The 24743-nt window shown below is 37.0% G+C and overlaps 1 protein-coding gene across 1 annotated transcript; it reads left to right on the plus strand.

Annotated features, from left to right (window-relative positions):
* Positions 1-5193: 5193 nt before the first annotated feature.
* LOC113112464 (nesprin-2-like) lies at positions 5194-23769 on the plus strand. The gene is made up of 22 exons (XM_026278057.1): positions 5194-5357; positions 6978-7094; positions 7499-7654; positions 9218-9376; positions 9639-9805; positions 14771-14933; positions 15409-15596; positions 15693-15843; positions 16248-16430; positions 16858-16995; positions 17109-17303; positions 17396-17696; positions 18869-18937; positions 19317-19447; positions 19549-19672; positions 19772-19971; positions 20446-20646; positions 20956-21084; positions 21256-21447; positions 21534-21581; positions 22183-22223; positions 22469-23769. Exons 1-22 carry the CDS (start codon positions 5211-5213, stop codon positions 22677-22679), a joined length of 3411 nt encoding a protein of 1136 aa, XP_026133842.1. The 5' UTR covers positions 5194-5210; the 3' UTR covers positions 22680-23769.
* The last annotated feature ends 974 nt before the right edge of the window (positions 23770-24743 follow it).

Here is a 24743-nt window from a genome sequence, read left to right on the forward strand (position 1 = left end):
ATTCAGGTTTGCGATCCATCAATATAGGTTTTTCTAATGATTGGTTGTAAAATTATTATATTAGGTCCATACTAACCTAAATGGCTGTATTTCTGATATATGGAAGTAAAATATATGAATTGCAGTAATACCAATAAGTTTAACCAGATATTCTGTGACATCTGAGAGGGAAATAGCAGGGGTTTTATCTAAAGCTAGAAAGAAATAAAGTGTAATGGAATAGAATAAAAGATGGAAAAATTATTTAGGCTATTTGAGTCAGTTCAAAGTAAAAGTATGGTTCCTTCTTTATATGTGTGTGAGTGTGTTCCTTGTCACACAAGTTGTCCTCGAAAGTGACGACAATCCAGGAAGTAGTTGCAGCTGCAGGTGGGTGGAGTAAGGGACCGACAGAGAGAGAGAGATGGAGAGATGGCTACATAATAAATGATAAATGAATAGTATGAAATTTGAGACTAGGGGGCAATGCACTAGGGGGCAGAAAAAATAACATAACGTCAAAGGCTGTGAGGGAATCAAGAAATCATGTGGAATGACACTTATTACACTTTTTGATGTATAAATGAAAGAACAAGCAAATGGTATAGATGGGTGCATGAATAAAAGAACTGGTAAACTGAATGACCAACAGCAGCTTTTATTATATTTTTAGTCAGTACTCCTCTGCCCTTGAGAAGGATGTATTAAAGGGTTTGCACTCACTGGGATGAAAATCATTCCTGAACACCTGCATACATGGATAGATCACATGACCACAGCCAAACAGGATGCGGACACCCTCTCCTATTTTCAGCACTTAACAGTCAGTCAGTCAGTAAGTGATTCTAATCATTCATGTTTAGTTTAGATTTTTTTGAACATTAAAACATTTGGTGACTTTTTACAGGAGCTACATACAACCTTCTTTTATGATTGTTAAATAATTTTTTTTTATAATTAAGGAAAATTATTTTAATAGGTTTAGTTTTAATGATGACAACACTGGTTATATTAGGACATTTTTGTAACTGTGATGTTTTTAATGCAGGAGTTTGTGAAGGAGCCTAAAGGCATCAGTGATCAGTTCTGGATCATTGATCCTGTTGCTCAGTGAAAAAGAGCAAAACACTGAGACCCAGAAGATCAGCAGCCTACTACAGAACATCCACTCCCTCTGGAAATACAACAACCTCTGAAGACCTACAGCCAAGTGAAACTAGCAACTGCACATCTGTAGATATCACTCTTCCTTCAGAAACCAATGTTTCTTCTATTCAAAACACCTCCTCAGAAGAAACCCTTTCTATAACAGAAGGATCAGATGCAAACATCACAAATGAAGGTGCTGTCTTTGAGGAACCAACTGCATCTGCATTTGATTTATCTGTCCCCAGTTCTCCTGACTCTGCAGTCCCAGCTGTCTTAAGTGGAACAAGACTGGGTGCAGATACAGACACTCATTCCTGCCGTCCAGCAGGGACTGCATCAGGTACACAGTTACTGCATCATTACTAACTGTTCCCTGGATGGTTGGAAAGAAAGACCTGTCAGTTTCATGTTTTTCAGTTTGGAGCTTTGTCTCTCTGAGGGAGAACATCATGTATAAAAAGATATCATGGAGGTCAGGCAGTCATCCAGGCATGATTTCCTGTATTACTCAGAAGTTGATGAAATCTTTGAGTAATAGAGTCCTATTATCTGGTTTCTCTTTCTTGTTCTCATCCCCTTTTTCGTCTTTGATTACATGTGTCACCCTTACTGCGCTCCCCTGTTTTCTTTCTTCTCTATTTTCTCCACCTCTATCTGTCATTTTCATCTGTCTTTATTCTCATTCTCTGTTCTCTTTCTCTCTATCGGGGTGTGCTGGAGAGCCTATCTCCTGAAGGACTGCTGGCTGATGTTTGTGGCTGGATTACAGGTGCTGAGAGCAGGTTACAGGCGGCTGAACGAGAGGATCACAACTCCTGTACTGCTTCAGTGTTCACACACCTGCTCCCAACATATCAGGTACCTTGCTCACTTTTTAATCTCTCTATCAATAAAAAAATTATAATTAGCAAATAAAATAATTATCTTAGATTTGGATTTTATTTGATTCGAAATTAAACATCAGTGCATAATAATAGATTGTTATTTTTCTTTTAACAAATTGTTAAGAAATAATGTAAGCAAATGTATGTGAATAAAATAATTCTAAAAGTAACTAAAATCTGCAAGTAATTAACTAAGACTTTACAAATTTAGTAATAATTAAACTAAAATATTTTTTTCTCTTTCATTGAATATTTATTGTTGTTTATTAGCATTAAAACATGCATTTGTATTTTTTAAGACTTTGCCATAAAAAATAATTCTTTAAAAAATTAAAATCATATTGAAATAAAATAAAATGTAAAGTACACTTAGCTTAGATAAATAACACAAGGAAAACAGTATGAAAATAACTAATGTACAAGAACAACTCTCTCTATCTTTTCTCTTTTGATTTGTGCTTCACTGGCCTGAAACAAATGTGTAAATTTGCATTTCCTAAATATTTGAGGCTTAGCTGCATGAAATGAAAAAGGATGAAAATGTTCTCCTTTTATGTATTACAAAAATGCTCAGAGACTCTACAGACTGATGTGAATGAAATGCTTGAAGTGTCTAAGGATCTGACTGAACAGATGGATGATAATGATGCAGTTTATATCAGATCAGAATGCCATTTTTTAACGTGGTTTCTTGCAGTTAGAACAAACTCTGAAAGGAAGAATTGAACAATGCAGGTAAGACTTGCACACATTAGCCCCTTTGCTTTAATAATCATGGAAGTGTTTGAAGTATTACCCATTTCAATTAAAAACTCATCTATTGTTATTTTTCTGCATAATATATCCATGCTCTGTCAAGTTCCAAAAAGGAACCAAAAAAACACAATAATAGCACCGTCAAGTATTATAATAGTAGTCTGCGAGTCATCAAACACCATTAGAGTGAGTAAATGATGACAGAATTTTTGATTCTTCCTTTAATTAAAAATATGTCCATTCAGGAGGATCTTGAGCAATTTCAAGAATTTGAAAAGTCATTCCAGTCCCTCCAAACACAATTACAGCAGTAGGAAAGCAAGCAAAGGATGGACAGTGAACTCACAGATATATCTCAGGTAATAAAAATGTACATACACATGCATAACTCATTCACATTATTTAATTGAAGAGATGTCCAGTATTAATGGTTTCTATATTTCCATGTCTGCAGTCGGGTCTGATGGAGGTCAGTTCTCTCTCTCCTGATCTGGATCTACTAAACACTCTCAGTTACAGGCTGATCCCCAGTGACCCCGTGACACATGCTCAGGAGAACTGCAGGTGAATGGACACTTATGATCAGATCAGCTGAGAAAGACACTAATATCAGATTAAATATTATTCTCTCCTTCTCTTCTAGTGTTTTCAGGCTTTGCAAAGGAGTTGTCTTTGCACGTCCTGATTTTGCCAAGTTCGATGTGTTCCTAGGTCAACATATTTTGTTGACCCTGGAACAACATTTTACTCCAAAAATATATTCTTAACCATATCCCTACACCTAAACCTAACCTTAACCATGAGTAATCGATAAAATCATAGGAAATGATAGATGAATGACACTGATGTACAAGCACCAAACACTGATTTTAAGCGTAAACTTCACAAAATCTATAAACTGGTTCTTCAAATCTGATTGGTTAATCACAATGTTGTTCCAGGGTCAACAACGATGTTGTCCCAGGAACATGTCTCACTTGGTAAAATCAGGTTCTGCAGTTGTATTTAGGCCATCGGATCCTTTGCTCTGTTATCAGTGAACCTCTCCTCTTGTTGCAGAAGGGAGATGTGGAGGACAGGTAATGATTCTCAACTTGTTTTTGTTTGTTTTTCAGTCTCTGTTTTGGATTTAATATGATTTTGTATAGTTGCTTATGACATACAATATGATTCAGAGGTTGGGTAAGTAAGATTTTTAAAAAGAAATCAGTACTTTAATTCAGCAAGGATGCATTAAATTGCTCAAAAGTTAAAGTAAAGACATGTTTTTATGTTTTAATTTGTATTTTCAAATAAAGGTTCTTTTGAGCTTTCTATTCATCAAGAAATCCTGTAAAAGATGTGTCATGATTTCCAAAAAAATACATGAAGCAGCTCAACAGTTTTCAATGTTGATAACAGTAAGAAATGTTTCTTGAGCACCAAATCAACAAATTAGAAGAATTTCTGAAGGATCATGTGACACTGAAGACTGGAGTAATGATGCTGAAAATTCAGCTTTGCCATCACAGGAATAACTAACAACAGAAAAAAGTTGTTTAAAATTATAATAATATTTCACAATATTACAGTTTTTTCTGTATTTTTGATCTAATAAATGCAGCACTAATGAGTATAAGAGACTTAAAAAACATTTAAAAAAAATCTTACTGACCCCAAACTTTTAAACCGTAATGTAATATAGTATTTTATCACTTTTTCATGGAAAAAAAGGACCTACTTTTTTTAAATATTAAGTGATAGGCCTACCTGGAAGTTTTATATTGATAATTCAACATGAGATTTCTAGTCTTACTAACCACTTTGCCTGTGCCCTCAGGAGTGAGTTCCTGTTAAAACTGGCTCAGCTGAGAGAGCACTAGCAGGGAGCAGTGCAGAGAGGGACTCAACGGCGCGCTCTAGTGGAAGGGCTCATACAGCACTGGCACCTTTATACACACACAATGCAGACACTCCACAAACTCCTCACACTCACACACACAGTCTTGTCATCTGCCGGTCCCACATACTGTAGTATCCTACAGTTGTGCCTCTTGCTGGAAGATCTGAAGGTAACAAGATTATTTTCAAATATCACTGTCACACTCTACTGTACATACTCTACTGCTGAAAAGTTTGGAGTTTTTTATTCTCACCAAGGCTGCATTTATTTGATTAAAAATACCTTTAGGCAAATACTGTAAAATATTATTATAATTGAAAATAAATGTTTCTATTTTAATATATTGTATAATGAGATTTAATCATATTGACACATTTGCTTGCAGTTGTTAGTGACAAAAGTGTGTTGTTGTTGTTTTTTGTTTGTTTGTTTCACTATTTCTCCCTCTCTTTTTTGTTTGAACCCTTTATTCTCTCCCTCCTCTCTCTCTTTCTCTCGCTGTCCCTGTAAAGCGAACAGAGCTGTTGTTTCAAAGGTCAGTCTCTGCGTATCTGTCTGTGATGGAGGTAGGCAGGCAGTTGTTCTCAGTGAGTGACCCGCAGACGCAGATTCAGCTGCAGACAGACCTGACAGCCCTGAAGGAGGACTGGGAGCAGGGCCAGTGCATGCTGGGAAAGAGAAAGACTCTCACATCTGACATCATAAAGGTAAGATGGATTGACTGGTTTTAAAATAGGAGCTAACTCTTGTGTTTTATTGTTTAGTTCTATAGACCTTCTGTTGCATTTACAATGTAGACTTATATGGTAATGTCAGTTATTTTTTTAGGTCACATGGGAAACAAATAAAGCTATTTGAGTGTGTATGTGTGACTTTCTTTTCTAAAATAGTTTTCCTATGATCATGGAAACCTAGAAATATTAGAAAATTCTGACTTCTAATCTAAACCTGGGTAAGGAATTGTTTAAAAATCATAGAAATGTCCAGAATTTCTTTTTACAAGAAATATCATATATACTACATATATATATATATATATATATATATATATATATATATATATATATATATATATATTACCATCTAGAACTATATTATTGTAAGGGGCAAATTCCTATAATTGTTTATTTTTTTTCCTTATCCGGTTATCATGAACAAATAGGAAAGTATGTTCTAGATGTCAGATATCATTCCTATCTAGTGTACATATCAGCATTTATGAGGGTAAAGTTTATATAATAAAACAGCTACTGCTAAGTGAAATTTGCCCTTGGAATTTTTATGATTTTATATGATTTTATGATTAGTTAAGAAATAGCAGGTTAGATAGGAAATAGCTGTTTATGGTTTGTCAATCTTATGAACACCTTTTTATAGTTGTTCCATAGAACAACTATTATTAACTCTCTGTCCGTGTATGAAAATAACTTCAACGGGAATAATGTCTCCCATTATAGATTACCACTCTAGAATGATACAGGGCAACACTAAATGTTGGATTGTGTTTGTGTGTGAAGAATAAGAAGATATTGTATTATGTTGGTTTTGTGCAGGAATGAGTCCAGCTGAGTTTGACCTACATTCCCTCTGATTCAACAGCTGGACTAATCCAGATCAGACCTTTACACACACTACTACACAACCACAAGCACATTCATTTTAATATCAGTGTTCCTGACCTGAAAAGTCTTCATGCAGGTCTGTCTGTCTTTCTGTCTGTCTGTGTGGCTGTCTTTCTTTGTCTGTCACTGTCTATTTGTCTGTTTCTCTCCTCCTCGTTCATGGTTGACTTTGATTTTAGTTTAATCAAATAAATTTGCCATTTGTTTAGTAATAATATGAAGACACAGAAAACATATACATTGTTGTGTGTGTGTTCACGAGTATATGCACCTGACATGTGCTAAAGGGTTTATAGTAAAGCCTGTCTAGGGATTTATAGCTCTCCCTGTCAGTCTCAGCCTTTTTGAATTTGTCTTACAGTACATTGTAAGTCTTCATTTCTCATGTAACACCTTATAAAATGAATGCCAGCGCACTGAAATATTTTGCCATATTCTCTGGATTTATCCTCTGTGTAGTGTCTTATTATAATATGGTTTTACTTGTATTATAATGAATATGTGACGTGTGTGTACTGTATTAACATGTAGATGTGTGTGTGTTGTGATGACCCCACACTAGTGTGTGTTTGTGCATGCATGTGTGTTTTCTCTGCATTATTTTAGATTTTCCTGACTGATGTTTAATTGTGTCAGGTCCATCCCCAAAACATGTTAGAGCATTAAAGAAGCCTCTGTTCATATGTTTTTAAAATAATTTTGCAGAAATGGGAGACCAGGCTAGCTGATCAGGCCCAGTGCCTGGAGGAGGTACGAGCCAGACTGAAGCAGTCGCTCCCAGATCAGCAGGAGGAGATGGAAGAGGAACGCCTCCTTGTGAAGGTACACTTAACACCAAGAGGTGAACAGATTTGCTCCACTTCATAAGGAATTACCCACTAAGCATTTTTTCAATAAAAGAGCAATAAAGGCATAATTTAATAATGTAATAAAAAAAAAACACTTAAACGGTTGTGGTGTCTAGTAAAGCTAATGGTGAAAGTTACACACATAACAGCTTTTGTTTGTGTTGCATGACACTTTTGATTTCCTTTCCTCCCTGCTATAGGCTTATTCAGCTGTGATCCTCCTCCCTCTCTCTCTCCCTCCTGCCCTCCCCCTTTGTCCTGTGGGCTTTAATCTCGTTGGGCCAGAGGGTGAAAGAGAGAGACTGCGTGAGTCAGAGCTGGGACGTTTGGCAGTGTTTTCTGTCAGTGTGTGTGACTGTGGTGTGTTATTTTATGCAGGAGGTTCAGGATTGTTTAGAGGACTGGGCCGTCAGTCTTTCGGAGCTCAGCACCATGAAGACGGACGTGTCCCAGTACATCTTCACCGATGACGTCCTCCTCCTGCAGGAGCAAGTGGACCATCTGCACTGCCAGTGGGAAGAGCTCTGCCTCAAAGTAAGACACAAATATCTTTAACTAGCAGACATACCAGAGACTTTTGTATTTTATGCTTACAGGAATCTTGTATCTAAACATTGACAGATCGAATTCATTGAGCTGACTGATAAACTGTATTTTGTGAGAAGTATAAATATTAAACAGCAAAAGATAATGAATGAATCCGTATTATTTGAATGTAGTTTAAGGTGTATATACTTAGCAGCTTTTTAAAACATAAAGATTTAAAAACACGTGTTTACCTACAGATATCTAAATGAAGACACAACATTTTAGTTGTTTTTTTTAAGTTAATTATAATTACTATTGAGTAAAACCTAACCTAAACTAAAACTCTATGCTTTAAAGAGAACTTATTTATTTATTTGTTTTTATTATATAACTATTTATCTAAATTATTTAATATTAATGCTTTTTTTCATTAATTGATTTATTAAACATCCTGGATGTCCACAAAGGGATGTTTTGTTATATTTAACTTTTGGAGACCGTTTTGTCTCCAGCTTCTGCTAAGTAAACCTACACAGACGACATGTTCAAAGGAATTCCAACTATTTTAAATACAATGTTAGCACACCATCACTACCCGAGAAACAGATGTGAGGATTTGTTTGTTTGTTTTTTCTTCAGCGCTCATTGATTTAGCTGGAGTCATTGTTCCTGTGAAGTTCTTTGATGTATGTTGTTCTGGTGACCATGTATTGATTTCCTTTCTGTACCTGTGCATCACTGGCATGAGGTCTTGCTGCGGTTTTTAATGAATATGGTGCTGTATCTGTCGGCTGGAGTATCCAGGGGTTATGTTTTGGGGGTCTGGTGGGAGTTTTGGGGTGGGTGGGAGTCGTTGACACTGGAATGAGAGAGCAGATGGTATAGAGTGAAGGACACTGAAAAAGACATACAGAAGTGAATAGAAGCAGGAGTCTTTAGCTCTTTGTTTTGGAAATCACTCCCAGTGTGTGTCTGTCACACACCGGAGTGTGAGTGTGTCGGGGGTGGAAGTGTTGCCTAGTAACAGTGATGTCCACATGTGGCAGCTTTTGAGTTAGTTTGGTTTTTAAAACTTTTGAGTAACAAGGTTCATAAAGAGGTTTTGGCTAGTGATCTTTAAATACATAAATGGAAAGACGTTGTTTTGAATAAAAAATAAAATAATGGACTATTTTAATGATTTTAATTAAGTACATTTGTCCCAGAAATTGTTACAACAATATGCACATATTTTAATTTTTAGTTTGTTTTTTTTATAATTCCCTGTATTCTTAGTATTGATTTGTTAGACTTCATTAGATTTCCATTGCTGTGATAATTTTTTAAGCTTTTTTAAATCAGCATAAAGGCAGTACAACAAGACTTCCATAATTCATATTCAAATATTTTTATTATTTTTTTATTTAGAAAATTATTTTATTATTGTCAGAATGCGAAAAACATTGTATTTTTCTTTTGATTTTGGTGACCTGCACATCTTTAGTGGTTTCAGGTCTCAGATTCCCTGTCTCTGTGTGAGCTGCAGCCATGCTGTCATATCTCTTATGTATTTTCTCTCTCTCTCTGTAGGTGTCTCTGCGTAAGCAGGAGATTGCTGACCGGCTGAATGCCTGGATCATTTTTAATGAGAAGAATCGTGAGCTGTGTGAATGGCTGACACAGACGGAAAACAAGGTGGCACACAGCGCTGAGCTGAGCATCGAGGAGATGGTGGAGAAACTCAAGAAGGTGAGACAGAGGTCTTCACAAACGATAGCAAAACAAATGTTTATTCCACATTTGTGTACATTTATGAATTTAGCAGACGCGTTTAACCAATGCAAATTACAGTGCATTCAGGCTAAACAATTTTTTACCAGTATGTGTGTTTCCTGGGAATTGAACCCACAACCTTTTGTGTTGCTAACACAATTTCCATATTTCACCTAATGTTACAAACAACAAACGTTACTTTCCTTGGCTCTTACACTCAAATGTTCACTCTATTTAGGACTGTATGGAGGAGATCAACCTCTTTAGTGAGAATAAGACCCATCTGAAACAGCTGGGAGAACAACTCATCACTGCTAGCAACAAGACCAAAGAGACAGAAATCAATGACAAGATCAAGGACATCAACGACCGCTGGCAGCATCTGTTTGATCACATTGAGGACAGGTAAGACCTTAGAGCAACCATGAGCATGGTCATGGTCAAATATACTAAACGGTGATGCATAAGTTAAATGAGAACTTTGCTGGATTTTACAAGCATTTGGGTCACAGGATATGAACTGCAAAGTACTTTGTAAGATGCATGGCACAGTGATGTTAATCTGACACTGATCCAATTCATCTCAGCCACATTGAGATGTTTATTTAACAGACAGGAAGTGCAGTTTGTCACATTCAAATGAATCGTAAATATCAGATCCGCTGAGTCAGAAACTGCAAGAGAGAGATTTTCACTTTTTCACAGCAATTGCATGGAAGAACCATTTTCAATTCCCCAAAGAACATTTAGGGAACAGTTTTTAAAAGAAACATTATTTTCTTAACAGAAGGGATATTTCAATCATCTAAAGAACCCTTTTCCACTATAAAGAACCTTTTGTTCAGTGGAACGTTCCATGGACTTTAAAAGTTCTTCTTGGAACCATTAAAGTGCCTTTTTTTATGACTGTAAATTTCACAATTCAAAATACAACTGGAACATTGCAACAGTTGGTGGAATGTCATTTAATGTAATTGTGTTGCTTAAGCAAGCCTCTTCGGAGGTTATAAGACAAAAATCTAGATTCACATTGACAGTAATTAAAATTCTGTAGGTAGCCGTATCTCAAAAACAGTCCACCTTATTGTGTTAATAGCATGTTTGCTTGTTCTGCTTTGCAAACAGGTGTACAGACAAATTATGTCTTGCTACAGATTTCTATCATAGTTCCCAGCTGAGCAGATTCTTGAGCGTCTATAAGCGATTTGCATGTTAGCTCTGGCTCTGTGCCACTAATGTCAAGATTTTAGAGCTAACACTAGCTGTGCAGGTGCCTGTAGACACTAAATGTAGCTTTGTGGATCAGTAGGTAACCAGGCACGAGACCTGTCTGTTTGTCGGCTGTCACCTTGAGCTGGAGCATTACACCTGTCAGTATTGCTTTGCATCAATCACTGATACTCCATGAGCACGAGTTTAACCAAAACGCATGCAGCCAGCTGTTCGCTATCCAATTATAAACACCTTCAGGATGATACAAGATGACCCTGTCAGGGATAATGATCCAACTATTCCTTTAAATTCACTTTGTGTGCATAAAGAAAGTGTTTTAGTGATGGCTTGAGCCTGTGTCGATAATGTTGTTGAAGTCATTTGTTTTTACTGTGTCTGAGGTCAAAGTTCACAAGCATGACTCCAGCATGCCTCAGCCTGTCTCAGCTGGTTGCTCTGTTTTCATTGTCACTGTCAAGTGTTTAGAGATTATTTGTAATTTATATTTGCTTCATCTGAAGAGATATGTTAATATATACTATACAGTACCCATATTTACTAAGTTTGGGGACACTGAGATTTATCATATTACAAAATCAAATAAATACTGTTCTTTTCATCCAAGAATCTTGAAAGAAATATATCACAGTTTCCACACAAAGAAGCAGCACAATCGTATTCAACATTGAAATTAATAAGAAATGTTTCTTGAGCTACATACTAGATTCTGAAGAATCGTGTCGTTTGACACTGAAGACTCAAGTAATGGCTGCTGAAAATTCAGCTTTGCCATCACAGAAATAAATTGCATTTTAAAGTATATTAAGATAGAAAAAAGTTATTTGTAATAATATTTTACTGTAACTCTTAAATGTAGCCTTGAGTAAGCATAGGTGACTTCTTTCAAAGACATTTAAAATAATCTTACCAACCCTAAATGTTATAATGGCTGTTTATGTGTACATATTTGTGTGTGTCACTCACACAACTTGCAAATGGGAGTGTGTGATTGAGACAAGTCTCTAAGCAGGATTATAGAGGTTGACATAGACACGTCCGACTCTTTTGTCAGCTAAAAGAACAGCAGAGTTCACCCTCACAGCATCTGCACACGTGGGAGCTGATGTCTGCTGGCACAGGCCTTTGTGTCCACTCGCCATCCCATAAGTCTTCTGTCTACACTTATTGTGTCTCTCTGCCAATCAGCATCAAGGCTAGTCAGTCTGCTCTTCTGCTATTTGCTGAGTGATGGCAGCCATTGTATTATTGAACTCTTGGTGTCTTACAAAACCCTGCTCTCTATTGCTGGACAAAGGGCAAACATGGGACAGATGTTATGCTGAAAATACCCCTGCTAAAAACACAGACATACACCACACACACACGTTTGTTTTTGTGAAAAGTGGGGACATACCATAGGCGTAATAGTTTTATACTGTACAAACTGTATATTCTATGGCCCTACACCAGCCCTAACCCTAACCCTAACAGGAAACTTTGTGCTTTTTTACTTTCTCAAAAAAACTCATTCTGTATGATTTATAAGCATTTTGATGGGGACATGGGGACATGGGTTATGTCCTCATAAATCACCCTCTCCTTGTAATACCTGTGTCATACCCATGTCATTATACAGAGTTGTGTCCTGATATGTCACAAAAACAAGAACACAAACACACACACACAGGAAAGTTAATTAAAATTCTCTACTCCCTGTTTAAAGGACAATTTTACACTCCTTTGTGAGATGTTGACCAAAGCGCTTGAATGCCAATTTATTTTATTTTTTTTCAGTTCCCACTTGGAAGTTTAGACCCATATAGCTGGAATTGCTTCTATGGCAACAAGTTTGCCATAAGATTATTTTGGGCTGTGACAGCATTGCCTCTTTGTGTATGTGGAGTTTTGTGTGTCTCCTCCTCACAAATAATATTCCACGTTTTAACAATCTTTATCCACCATGAATATCATCATGAATGGATATCAAATACTGACTTACCGTGAAGTGGGACGATTTAATAGAACCCTTCAGAGTACTGAAGTGTGCTCTGAATCTTCCCAACACTCGTGAATTACCCTCTTCTTAAGACTGAAAGCATTTGACAAGCAGCTCTGCTTCTGTGAGGCCCACCAACGTGGTTCCCTGTGGCCCAGAATTCTCAGCTCATTTAGCTGAACTGCTTGAAATTAAGCATGTTGGAGAAGTTTGAATCATAATAAAAGACATAAAACTTTCCACGACATCCCTGTAACCATCTGTAAAATATGCTTGCTCGCACCAAAATGCTGTAGCATCTAATTATGATACAGTCTGTGATATGACAGTATATAAATATTCCTACATTTTTAAAACCACTTGCTGTATTTGTAATGCAGTTCAAGAAAGTGATGGGAAAATGGAGTATCCTCACCAGCTCCACTGTAAATGACGCATCTCATGGCCATTCAGTGAGAGCGAGAAAGAGGAGGGGTTGAGTATGACAGAGGGACAGGAGGGTGGGAGTATACAGCAGCTCACGCTCTGTGAGAAGAGCGTGTGTGAGATCAGCCACAGCCATTAAGACAGACATGTTGATGCTAACACGAGAGAGCCATGGAGCCTCACCAGTCTGCGAGTAAGTGTTTGCTAATTGCACACACACACGCGTACACACACAGGGTTTTCATATAAGCGTAAATGAGTGTGTGTGTGGGGGGGGGGGGTTGTCAGTGTGTGTGTGTGTATAGTGGCTAACACTAGCTTCAATGCTGGACTGACCAGATTCTGCTTTGCATGGAAAACACACTTGTTTCTAGGGAGGACATGCATGCTGGTGATGTGCAAATGGTGCATGTTCTCAATTCTAAACAGATATGCATCAAAAACAGGCTATAAGTATATATTTCTAAATATTGTCGTCTTTTAAGACTTTTATGTTTATATTAATGTGACACAGAGGACATCTTGTTACATTGCCTTATTTCAGTGCACCAAAATATTTTGAGTGACTGCATGCATTTGCTATTTTATTAAAGTGTGTTTTCTCTTCATTTTGTTTGTGATCGTGCAAATAGCACTTGTGTTTGTCACAGTAAGCATAAACCCTTGAGTGCTTCAATGCATTGCTGTCACCTGCAGGTGAGTTGTTGTGTGATGTCACTTCTTCCACATCAGCACTCTGATTTGTTTTGGTCAGACCTCCATTGGAAATGTCACATGACTATGAAGGAATGCCCCCATCCTCTTAGTCACATTAAAAGCTGTCTACATGCTCAGATAGTCCTAGCACTCAGTGTTCTTGTATGGGTTGAATAGAGTGTGACAGACGGACCTGGCATGGGTCATTGCACACTCAGACCTAATAAAAAGCCTTTTGTCCTGTATTGTCTTTGTAAACGTCAGCTGGCAGGCTTGCTGTATAGGAATGACACTAGGTCAAGGAATGTTTGCTTTTTATGTGAACTGTTCCTCCTATTCCACACAGAAGAAAACTTATAACAAAAATTCATTTCTATATCCATATCTTCTAGGTTCCTGAAATAAAAATCCCATTTATTGTCTCCATAGGGAAATCGTTTTTTAGCGATAACCTATTAACCTCTAAAGACAGACCATGTTTTGGTAAAACCGTGTTTCATATCAACAATTTCCAACTTATTTTTCTAAAAAAATAATTTTTAACTGCAGCAATTGCTTTAGCAAATACTTTTTCCACTATGGGAAAATAAATGGGAATAAGGACACTAAAAAAGTTGAAAGACAGTTTGCACTCTATAGGAAAGCAAATGTCCAACCAATCAAAACTCTTAACTACTGTGAAGTGATACAAACTATTTGATATACAAAGGTTGTTAAAATAGTTTATTTCACTCTTTGTTTAGAATATGATAGTTTTTAAGTAATGTAATAATTTTTTTTTTTTTGAATGAATGACTGAAAATTTCTAAGACTGGGTCTAGAATAGGTAAAAATAAAATAAGATATCATTCTGTTTTAAAAAGTTTTCTTTTTTTTGTTATAAAAGCCAAATGTGACTTTGTGCAACTTGGGTTTGAGTCCTTATGGTCCTTTGCCAAGCTTGTTCCTCTCTCTTATTGCCTCCTGTCTCCTCTTACACTGTTCTATTGAATGCCAGCAAAAAAATAAAGAAATTGACAGACTGACTGATTGTATTTCAGGGTGAGGAAGCTGAAGGAGACACTCGGGACAGTGCAGCAGCTGGATAAGAACATGATTAATCTCCGTACCTGGCTTTCCGGCGTCGAGGGTGAGCTGGCCAAACCCATCATCTACAGCATCTGCCACAGTGATGAGATACAGCGCAAACTAGCAGAGCATCAGGTAATCTGTGCATTTAATAACAAAACCACAGTAACTATACCTAACATGCTTCAAGTACTTATTTTATGCCTTCAAAAAGCACAATGTGTTATGCAGAAGATTTATCTAAGCACCAGTACTTTATGCAGAGAGTATAGGTAAACAGGGCCACTAAAGCCTATTAATGTTTACATGTTTAAGTGTATATTCCTCCTTTGTTGTATTATTTTGATGTCTTGGCGATGTCATCTTTCTTAGACGAGTTTTTTGGTATATGTTAGTCTTGGGTCCACTTGCACCAAGAATGCTCAAACTCTTTAAGGCAGGATGGATTTTGAAATTGCATCCAACAATATTGCTCTTCTGTATTGTTATTGTTATAATTTTGGTGTGAACTTTCCCATTCTCATAGAATTAAAACGATTATTAGAACTTTATAGTTATTGTCCTTGTTGTGAATGGTCCTTTAGAGTGTGATTTTGTTGGTCTCCACTAGGACTTGCAGAGAGACATCGAACAGCACACAGATGGTGTGGCATCTGTTCTGACGCTGTGTGATGTTTTGCTGCATGATGGGGACGCTTGTAGCAGCGATGGAGAGGACGACTCCATTCAGCAGACCACTTTCAGCCTGGACCGCCGCTGGAGGAACATATGTGCCATGTCTATGGAGAGGAGAATGAGGTCAATACAAACACCCAAATCAGCATGTTTGGCTGCATCAATGTTACTAATTAGTTTTTTTTCTCTGACCAATGTATTCTATACTGTCCCCTGCAGGATTGAGGAGACATGGCGTCTGTGGTGCAAGATCCTGGAAGACTATTCACGCTTTGAAGAGTGGCTGAGCACGGCAGAATGTACAGCAGTCAACCCTGCCACCAAAGATGTACCTTACACCTGTGCTAAAGAGGAACTCAAAAAGTTTGAGGTTTAGATCTTTTTAAGGATTTTTTCACAAATAGTAGCTCTTTCATTATCTCAGTAATAGCATAAAAGAACAATTTTTGGTTCCTCGAAGAACCTTTCAGTGAACCATTCTTAAAATAACTTTTTTTTTTCTTAGTGAAACAAAAATAACATTTTAATATTCAACTATAAAACTTTTCAACTATACAGAACCTTTAATGCAATATAAATGTTCTGTAGGTGTTTATGATTCTTAATTGAACCACAGATGCCAGAGTGACTTTTACATTTGGAAGACACTTTTATCCAAAGCTGCATTCAGGCTATACATTTTTTTTTACCATGTGTGTTCCCTGGGAATCGAACCCACAACCTTTTGCGCTGCTAACACAATGCTCTACTTTTTTTAAACTTGCACACACGCAGGCGTTCCAGCGCCAGGTTCATGAGCGCCAGACACAGCTGGAACTGGTGAACAAACAATACCGACGTCTGGCACGAGAGAACCGGACAGATGGTGCCAGTAAGCTAAAGCTGATGGTGCATGAGGGAAACCAACGCTGGGATACGCTACAGAAGAGAGTGGCCGCTGTTCTCCGCAGGTTAAAGGTCAGACTTGGTTCATAATATTGTTCAGAAGTCAGTAATATATATATATATATATATATATATATATATATATATATATATCAAAGTTTTGAACAGTACTTTTTAATATATATATATTATATAAAGGTACCATTTCCAAACCAGTCAGTATTTGAAAAATGTACATATATATATATATATATATATATATATATATATATATATATATATATATATATATAAATTTTTCAAATACTGTATAAATTTTTCAAATACTGACTGGTTTGGAAATGGTACCTAGTAAACCTAAAAACCTGTGAAAATTTTCAAATTAATTGCATATCTGACCTTCAGTTCTTCGTTTCCATGATAACAAAGTATACTTTTTAGGGGCAAAACTCAATTTTCTGAAATGTAACAGAACTGTAAATGCTTTTCCTCTGTGCAGCACTTCACATCCCAGCGTGAAGACTTTGAAGGAACAAGGGAGGGGATTCTGGTCTGGCTGACTGAAATGGACCTTCAGCTCACCAATGTGGAGCATTTTTCAGAAAGTGATATCCATGAAAAGATGCGTCAACTAAACGTCAGTACACTGATTTTATGTTAAAAAAAATTCTGTTATTACTATTAAAGGGTTAGACCGTTAAATGAGTCTGGTCACACAGTGAAAAATAATTTATTATTTGATTCCTGCAGGCATTTCAGCAGGAGATCACTCTAAACACCAATAAGATTGATGCTCTGATCGTATTTGGAGAGAACCTGATCCAGAAGAGTGCTCCACTGGACGCTGTACTCATCGAAGATGAACTAGAGGAGCTGCACTCTTACTGCCAGGAAGTGTTTGGCAGAGTCGCCCGATTCCACCACCGTCTTATCAGCAGACGCCCGGTCAGTTTGAAAATACTCATCTCACAAACTCTGAACAATACACTCTTGATTGATTACTAACTTTTACCCTTCCCACTCTTTTCTTTTCATAGGTGCTTGAGGAGGACCGAGAGTTCTCAGACAGAGACACAGATCCAGAGGACTCGGCTGATTTCAGTGGGGTGTGGGAGAGAGAAAGAGAGGAGGAAGAGGAGGCTGCTCTGAGCTCTGATGTTCCTCTGACAGTACGTCAGGCCGTATCTCAGCTGTTACACCCTGCTCTGGAGCGCTCCGGGCGTGAGACGCCTGTCAGTGTGGATTCAATCCCACTGGAGTGGGACCACACAGTCGATGTGGGAGGATCTTCATCTCCAGAGGATGATGAGGAGTTGATGTTCTACAGTGCCCTATCAGGTATCTCTTCACAGACTGGTCTCTACTGCTCTATTAAAGTATATCTAGAGCTCTAGAGCTCTTTATCTGTCATCTGCTGCACTTTTAGGTAAATGTAGATCTATTAGTCTTTATAGATGCACTACTAATCTGTAATAGTGTATCTAGATCTATCTATCTATTATATGAGTCATTCTACAATTTAGGGTGCATTTCATGTCCTTTAATAATTTTTTTTTTCACATATTTTTAAGAAAATGTAAATATTTTATTGCTTAAAATTGCCTCAATGTCCCTTAAATTATGTTTTTTGCAATGTCTGTTATTGTGCGATTGGGCTTTGAGTTCAAAATAATGAATGAAAAAATAAGGTACAATGTATCTATATTAAATATCTTTCTCAAATCTAAATTATTCAGCAAAAAAAAAAAAAGTTTTTTAAATTTTGGATTTCATTTTCTTTGAATTAAGAAAATATTTTTCTACTTAGGTTTTGTTAGCTTTTGCCTCCATCGACTTGCTAGTAAATTTAACAAACAATTACAAAGAAATTGCAAATAACACATTGGATTAACTATGGCATTTTGAAGTATAGAAAAACTGTATAACTAATTTTCTGTATAACTAATAATATTTATTTACAACTTTTGTTTAATTTGCAGTTTTTTACATTGTTTTATTAAAATGGTGTAATAATAATTAAGCTTCCCAACTAGTTATATATAAAGAAATATATAAAGAAACCAATAGTCGTTTTGTTAATAAAGCATATTGGGTAGTACTTTATAATAAGGTTCCATTTGTTTACTCTATTTAATGCATTAACTAACAATGAGCAATATATTTGTTACAGTATTTATTAATCTTTGTTGACATTAGTTAATACAAATACAGCAGTTCATTATTAGTCCATGTTAGCTCAGGTCCATTAAGTAACAATAATAGATATAACTTGATTTTAATAATAAATGAAGATCTTGTTGCTGTGAAATGTACCACTAATTATACAATGATCCATATATCTTACTGTTGTCTGCCGCTTTTTATACTGTATATTGACATCTATCTATTTGACACTCTAGTTTATCTAGATCTCTCTGTCTGATATTTGACTCTTCATTAGTCTAGATGTCTGTTATCTGTCTGTTATAGTGTCTCTAGATCTCTGTCTGTCTGCTGCTCTTCTGTTGCAGATGTAGAAGTCACTGAGAGCTCTCAGTTATTTTTTAAAGCTACATCTAAAGCTCTGAAGGCTGTGTCCGGTAGGCATCAGCCTGCTGCATGCTGTCAGTGCTCTCACTGCACATTACATGGGTGCTTAAGCATATGTGACGTTTCCTTCCTTAATCTGGAAATATAATAGACAGTTTTTGCTTTGTGCTCACTGCCTGGCTGGATAACAACTTTGTCTCTCTAGCAGCTGCCCATGTTCTTGAAATCCCATGATGCTTGTTTTTATGTTTGCCAAAAACCTTCCTCTGCATGTGTTGCAGTACAGATGTTTTTCATAATGCATGTCAGTTTTGCCACCATATGCATCTTTATTCTATTTTTGTTTCTGTAGCATGCTGTGATGACTTTTTGCATGCTTGTTTTGATTGGTATTAGGAGTTAAAACATCTTGCTCTGTCTCTCGCATAGGAGGAAGGTCAGTGGTGGAGACATGGCACTCTCCTGATGCCCCAGACAGGCAGCGAGCGAACAGAGAGATTATAAGCAGTCTCACATCCTCACCCTTTGACAACAGTGCTCAGTATCACCCACAGGCCTATGTGAGTCCTCACACATGCATCACACTCACTAAACACACTTTAACCTTGGCACACACATATAAATACATTTTGTGTACCATTTCCTCTCTCTCATCCTTCAGGATAAACTCATGTTTGAGTGTGCTGGCAGTATAGACAGTATAAAGCGAGTGAAACTGATTCTGAGCGAGGAAGAACAACTGGATGATCAGGGTTTGACGGTCCTCTCCGTCGCAGAAAAGACGGGTACTGCTATATTATGTACACAGACTTTTACAGACATATTCATTCATCAGTTGAGTTTCAGTGACATCTGACCTTTGCCCTTCGGATCTGTGGCCTCAGGTGTGATTGAGCGATGGGAGCTCCTGGAAGTACAGTCGTGCAGCGTGCCGCAGGATCTTCAGCAGTGGCACAAACTCAACTCTGACCTCTCTGATGTCATGGCATGGCTGAACGCTGTGATGCCTGAGCTAGACAAACTTCAAACTGTACAGCCAAAAATCACCATCAGAGACATGGAGAGCAGTATCCACAAACTAAAGGTACTGAGAGAGAGATTTAGAGAGTGATAGAATCAGACAAACAGAAACGAATAAGTAATAAAACAGTAAGCCACTTGAGAGAGTGCATGTATGTAATATATACACTTTTATTCTTGGACAAGAATCCTGAAAAAAATGTATTGTTGTTTCCACAGAAAATATTAAGCAGCACAACTGTTTTCAACATGATTCTTGAGCAGCAAATTAGCATTAGATTTCTGAAGGCTCATGTAACAGTAATGATGCTGAGCATTCAGTTTTGCCATCATAGGAATAATTACATTATAAAATATATTAAAATAATTTTTTTATTGTAATATTTTTTCACAATATTATTTTTACTGCATTATTAGTCAAATAAATGCAGCTTTGCTGAGTTTAAGAGACTTCTTTCAAAAACATTAACACATTTTACAGTATATTATTTATGCATATACTGTATAGATTAATTGTGCCATTTTGTTCTTTCATAAGGACACGCAGAGGACTTTTAACGGCTACAAATCAGTGATGATTGGTGTTAATCTCAGTGGGCGGGGCTTCCAGCACGGCGACAGCACTGAACTACGAGAACTGCGTGAGAATCTGCAGTCAGCCAATCAGAAATGGGCTCAGGCCTGTGTGGCCCTGGACAGCTGGGAACACCGACTGCATCAAGCACTCATGGAGTGTCAGGTGAGGAAAAACATGCATGAAAAGTGACAATGAAAACAGAGTTCAGATAACAGCAAAATACCATGAGTGTTGTTTTGTTTCGTTGTGCAACTGCAACACAACATGTGTTTAGTAAGCACATGTCAGGGCACTCACACCTTTGCACTTGTTACTTTTTTTTTTAAATGCTGGGTTCATGTTGTTCTTGAAGCCAGTAACTTCCTGTAGGGATTTTGTAAAGGTCCTGATATAGTGTAGCCTAAACCAAACACACAAGCACCATTTAATGAACAGAGACTCATCTGTGTATTCCGTTTTCATTCTTCACAGGAGTTTCATGAGACTCTTCACTCTCTGCTGCTGTGGTTAGCCAAAGCAGAGAGCCAGCGCTACATGGTCAACATCCATGACCGAAACACAGACCTCAACATCCTGCAAGAGCATCAACACTCACTTAAGGTATAACAGTGTGTCAACCACATCTAAACATGTCCCCACAAAAATAATGATATTTGATCAATAAATTATTAAATGTGGGACAAAATTTCTAAATTCATAACTTTATTATATGGGTTAAATTTATGTATTTTTTTAACTGTTAAGTTAAAGTAGTTTTTTTGTGCATAATAGGCTGTTCAGCAGGACTTACAATCTCGTGAGAGAGAGGTGTTCTGCCTGCAGGAGATCTCCTCACAGATCCTGTTACAGGACCACGGAGAAGACACCCTGGAGGCCAAAGAGAAGGTTCACGTCATCAGCAACAAGTTACGACTGCTGATCAGACAAATCGCTCACGACCTGGACACACTGCAAAGCAGATTGGTAAGTTTGATTCAGTCTCACATACACAAGCGAAAACTTTCTCTGCAGGGCAGGCTGGTTTCACCTTCGGTTGTGCTCTGTCACAGGACTCTTCAGGTCCGAATGTGGGCAGGACAGCACCAACACAACACCAGGTACAGAAGCACTCTCTCCATTAACACCCTGTTCAGACTGGAAATGACAAGGATCTGACTTAGTTTCTGGTGAAATAAACTGCTGCTATTTACAGTCTACGTTTACTACTGTAATTGTAATTTTCTTATTATTGATATAGGACAGTTTTATTGTAAATTGAATGCAGCCGTAGGTCATTGTAATTTTGTCTTCTAACAATGCTCTTGGGGAGTTTGGTTTTGAAAGTGACAGTAAATGAGTTTACTGGTCTGTTTTTATCATGGTTACAAGATGGTAAAAAACATTTTTAAAAAACATTTAAAAAAAATAACAGAGTTATTTTTGGTCACACTTTATTTTAAGGTCCAATTCTCACAATTAACTAACCATTAACCATGATTTCTGCCTCAATTAACTTCTAATTTGCTGCTTATTAATAGTTTATAAGGTAGTTGTTAAGTTTAGGGTATTGGGTAGGATTATGGATGCCATGCATTATACGTACTGTATAAGCATTAATAAACAGCCAATATGTTAATAATAGGCATGCTAATAAGCAACTAGTTATTAGTGAGAATTGGACCCTATACTAAAGTGTTACCTTATTTTTCTTCTCTCTAGGAAGCCGCAGGAGTTCACGCTGTTACCCAGGGGAGTGTCAGGTACACGTTGATCTATATGTATATATGTTCTAATGCTTAAACAGTTATTTTGCTTAATGTTTTTGTGTGCAAACCACTTCAGGCTTCGCTGATGAATAAAAAGTTGTAACAATACAAAAGCCTTAACTATCACTTTTGATCAGACGCATCCCTGTTGAAAAAATGTTTATTTAAAAAAAAAAAAGACAAAATCCAAACTCTTGAGCAGTAGTGTAAAAAATCTACACTTTCTGTCTTTACTCCAGGGCTGGCAAGTCTAATTCGTCCCCAGCGAGACTGTTCCTATATCGTGTCCTACGAGCAGCTTTCCCCCTCCACATCCTCTTCCTGCTGCTGCTGGTTGTGGCGTGTCTGGTGCCTCTCTCAGAAGATGACTACAGCTGCACTCTCTCCAACAACTTTGCCCGATCCTTTTACCCCATGCTCCTCTATATCAACGGACCTCCACCCACATGAAAAGGAACACACGTACCCTTCACTAACACACGGCTACAGCTGAATCAGTAGAGGAAATGGGATGTAGTCCAAGCCTCCTGGTTAACTCTCCTGTAGCCGATCCTGTAGCTGTTTGATCTGACTGAAAGCCCTTGGGTTTGAGATTTCTAAAGATTTTCCTGCAACAATCAAATCTTGTTTCTGGATCTGAAGTCTGTTACAGAGGTTTGAACCTTATCTTCAGGAACAACAGAATGACAAGGGTTCCTCATCAAAGGTGCACTAGTTTCCTAACTGTATAGTATGTAGCAGCACATCCACTGAAACGTTGAAATACTCCACACAAATGTATTTATTTTTTAAATATGAACATAACTGAATCTATAGCTCACTCATAGGCTTTGAGTGAGCCTATATTTCTTTACTTGAAGCCCTGTTTATACAGTATGTCTGAGTGATGGGGCTTGCTTAAATATCAATGTTCACACAGTCTTATTTCTAGCTGTCAAACTAAAATGACTTGCAATGATGAATATATTTTAATTGTAGCTCTCTTAGCTGCCATTTCTTGGTCAAAGCCATGGAGGAGAGACAGAGAGGCATCAGGGTGTGTGCAGATGGAATTGTTTTGTTTAATTTATTGAGTGTTGTTTTTGTGTGTGTAAATATTGTTAAACTACTGAAATGATTTAATTATGATTGGTAAATGAACTCAGTGGAGATATAAATTATATCTGATTATGTTTTATAGATTATAGCTAGATTTTTTCTGGCAGGAAAGTCTATTGTCCAGTTGCATTTTTTTGCTGAATGGTTAAGGCGTCCCATAGAAACACATTTCAAAATTGTCCACAAGATTGTATGTGGCTTTTTTTTTTTTTACCTAGTGAAAGTCAGTTGTGATGTTGATATTTTAAGAAGCCATTATTCACTCTTTCACTCATTCTAACTGCCAAGTGTCAAAGTGTTTTATAATTCATTACGGTTACTAAAAGAGTGCTGGTCATCCTGTTTTGTTTTGTTTTTTCACAATTTGAATTGAATTGTAATAGTATGGATTACATTATGGGTTAACTAAAATAGACTATGAAATAAATATCTGTTAACCCTTTCGAGTCGATTAACGCATATATGCGTTTTGAGTCATTTTCACCTGATAACCCCGAAAAGAACTTAAATTACACTCTCAGTTTTAATCGTACAGATAAGAGCAATACATCAATCGAATCTGTAAAGGGTCTAGTTTTTTTTGGATACAGACATAATAACAAAAAACCTTTGTGCACTTATAAAATAAAGATAACAAACAAGGTGCGCTGTCTACAGTCTTTGTCTCCGCTGATCGTCATGTACAAACATTTCATTAAAATGAACTGTAACTCCGTGAATACTCAACGAAGAGACATGAGAGAGATATCTATAGAAAGCCTGGAATGTCTACTTTTAAACTAAACAAGTGCTGCCGAAAACAAATATTCTGAGATAAAGTAATCCATATGAAAACAACGCGATGTCTGTTTTTCATATCTCGCTCATTATATTTAATGTGACCACGCCCCCGCGCTTAACGCGCTATTCAGATTCAAACTGAAGCGCGCGGCTTGAATACGCCCACACAGAAGAAAAGACAGCCAGACTGTTCTTCAAGTTTTTATTTTATTTTACTGTTTGCTTCGCGATGAGAGGACTAAGACATAATTCACCCCAAAAAGATGTGATGTGGTTGAGGATTTGGGAAATGGATTTCCTCAGAAAAAAGAATGAAGCACTTTATTCAGCAGAGATCATAAACATGAGTAAGTCTCTTTTTATTTATTTGTACTAGTTTTCACATAACGTGTAAACATTTTACTAGTTAGACTTTTTCCAAATACTTTTTCCAAACTATAATTCCTGACTAAATGTATAATCAAGTGAAACATTATGGAGTTTCAATAACAATATACAATACTATACCATTCAAAAGCTTGATGTAAATAATATAAATGTGACAAATAGAGATAACTCTAACAAATGTAAAAACAATGCAGTTCTTTCGATTTATTCCCCCTAAAAAAAACTGAAAAATATTATCAGCTCTTTTCA

The sequence above is a fragment of the Carassius auratus genome, chromosome 13 (genome assembly GCF_003368295.1).
Source record: "Carassius auratus strain Wakin chromosome 13, ASM336829v1, whole genome shotgun sequence".
NCBI classification, from domain to species: Eukaryota; Metazoa; Chordata; class Actinopteri; order Cypriniformes; family Cyprinidae; genus Carassius; species Carassius auratus.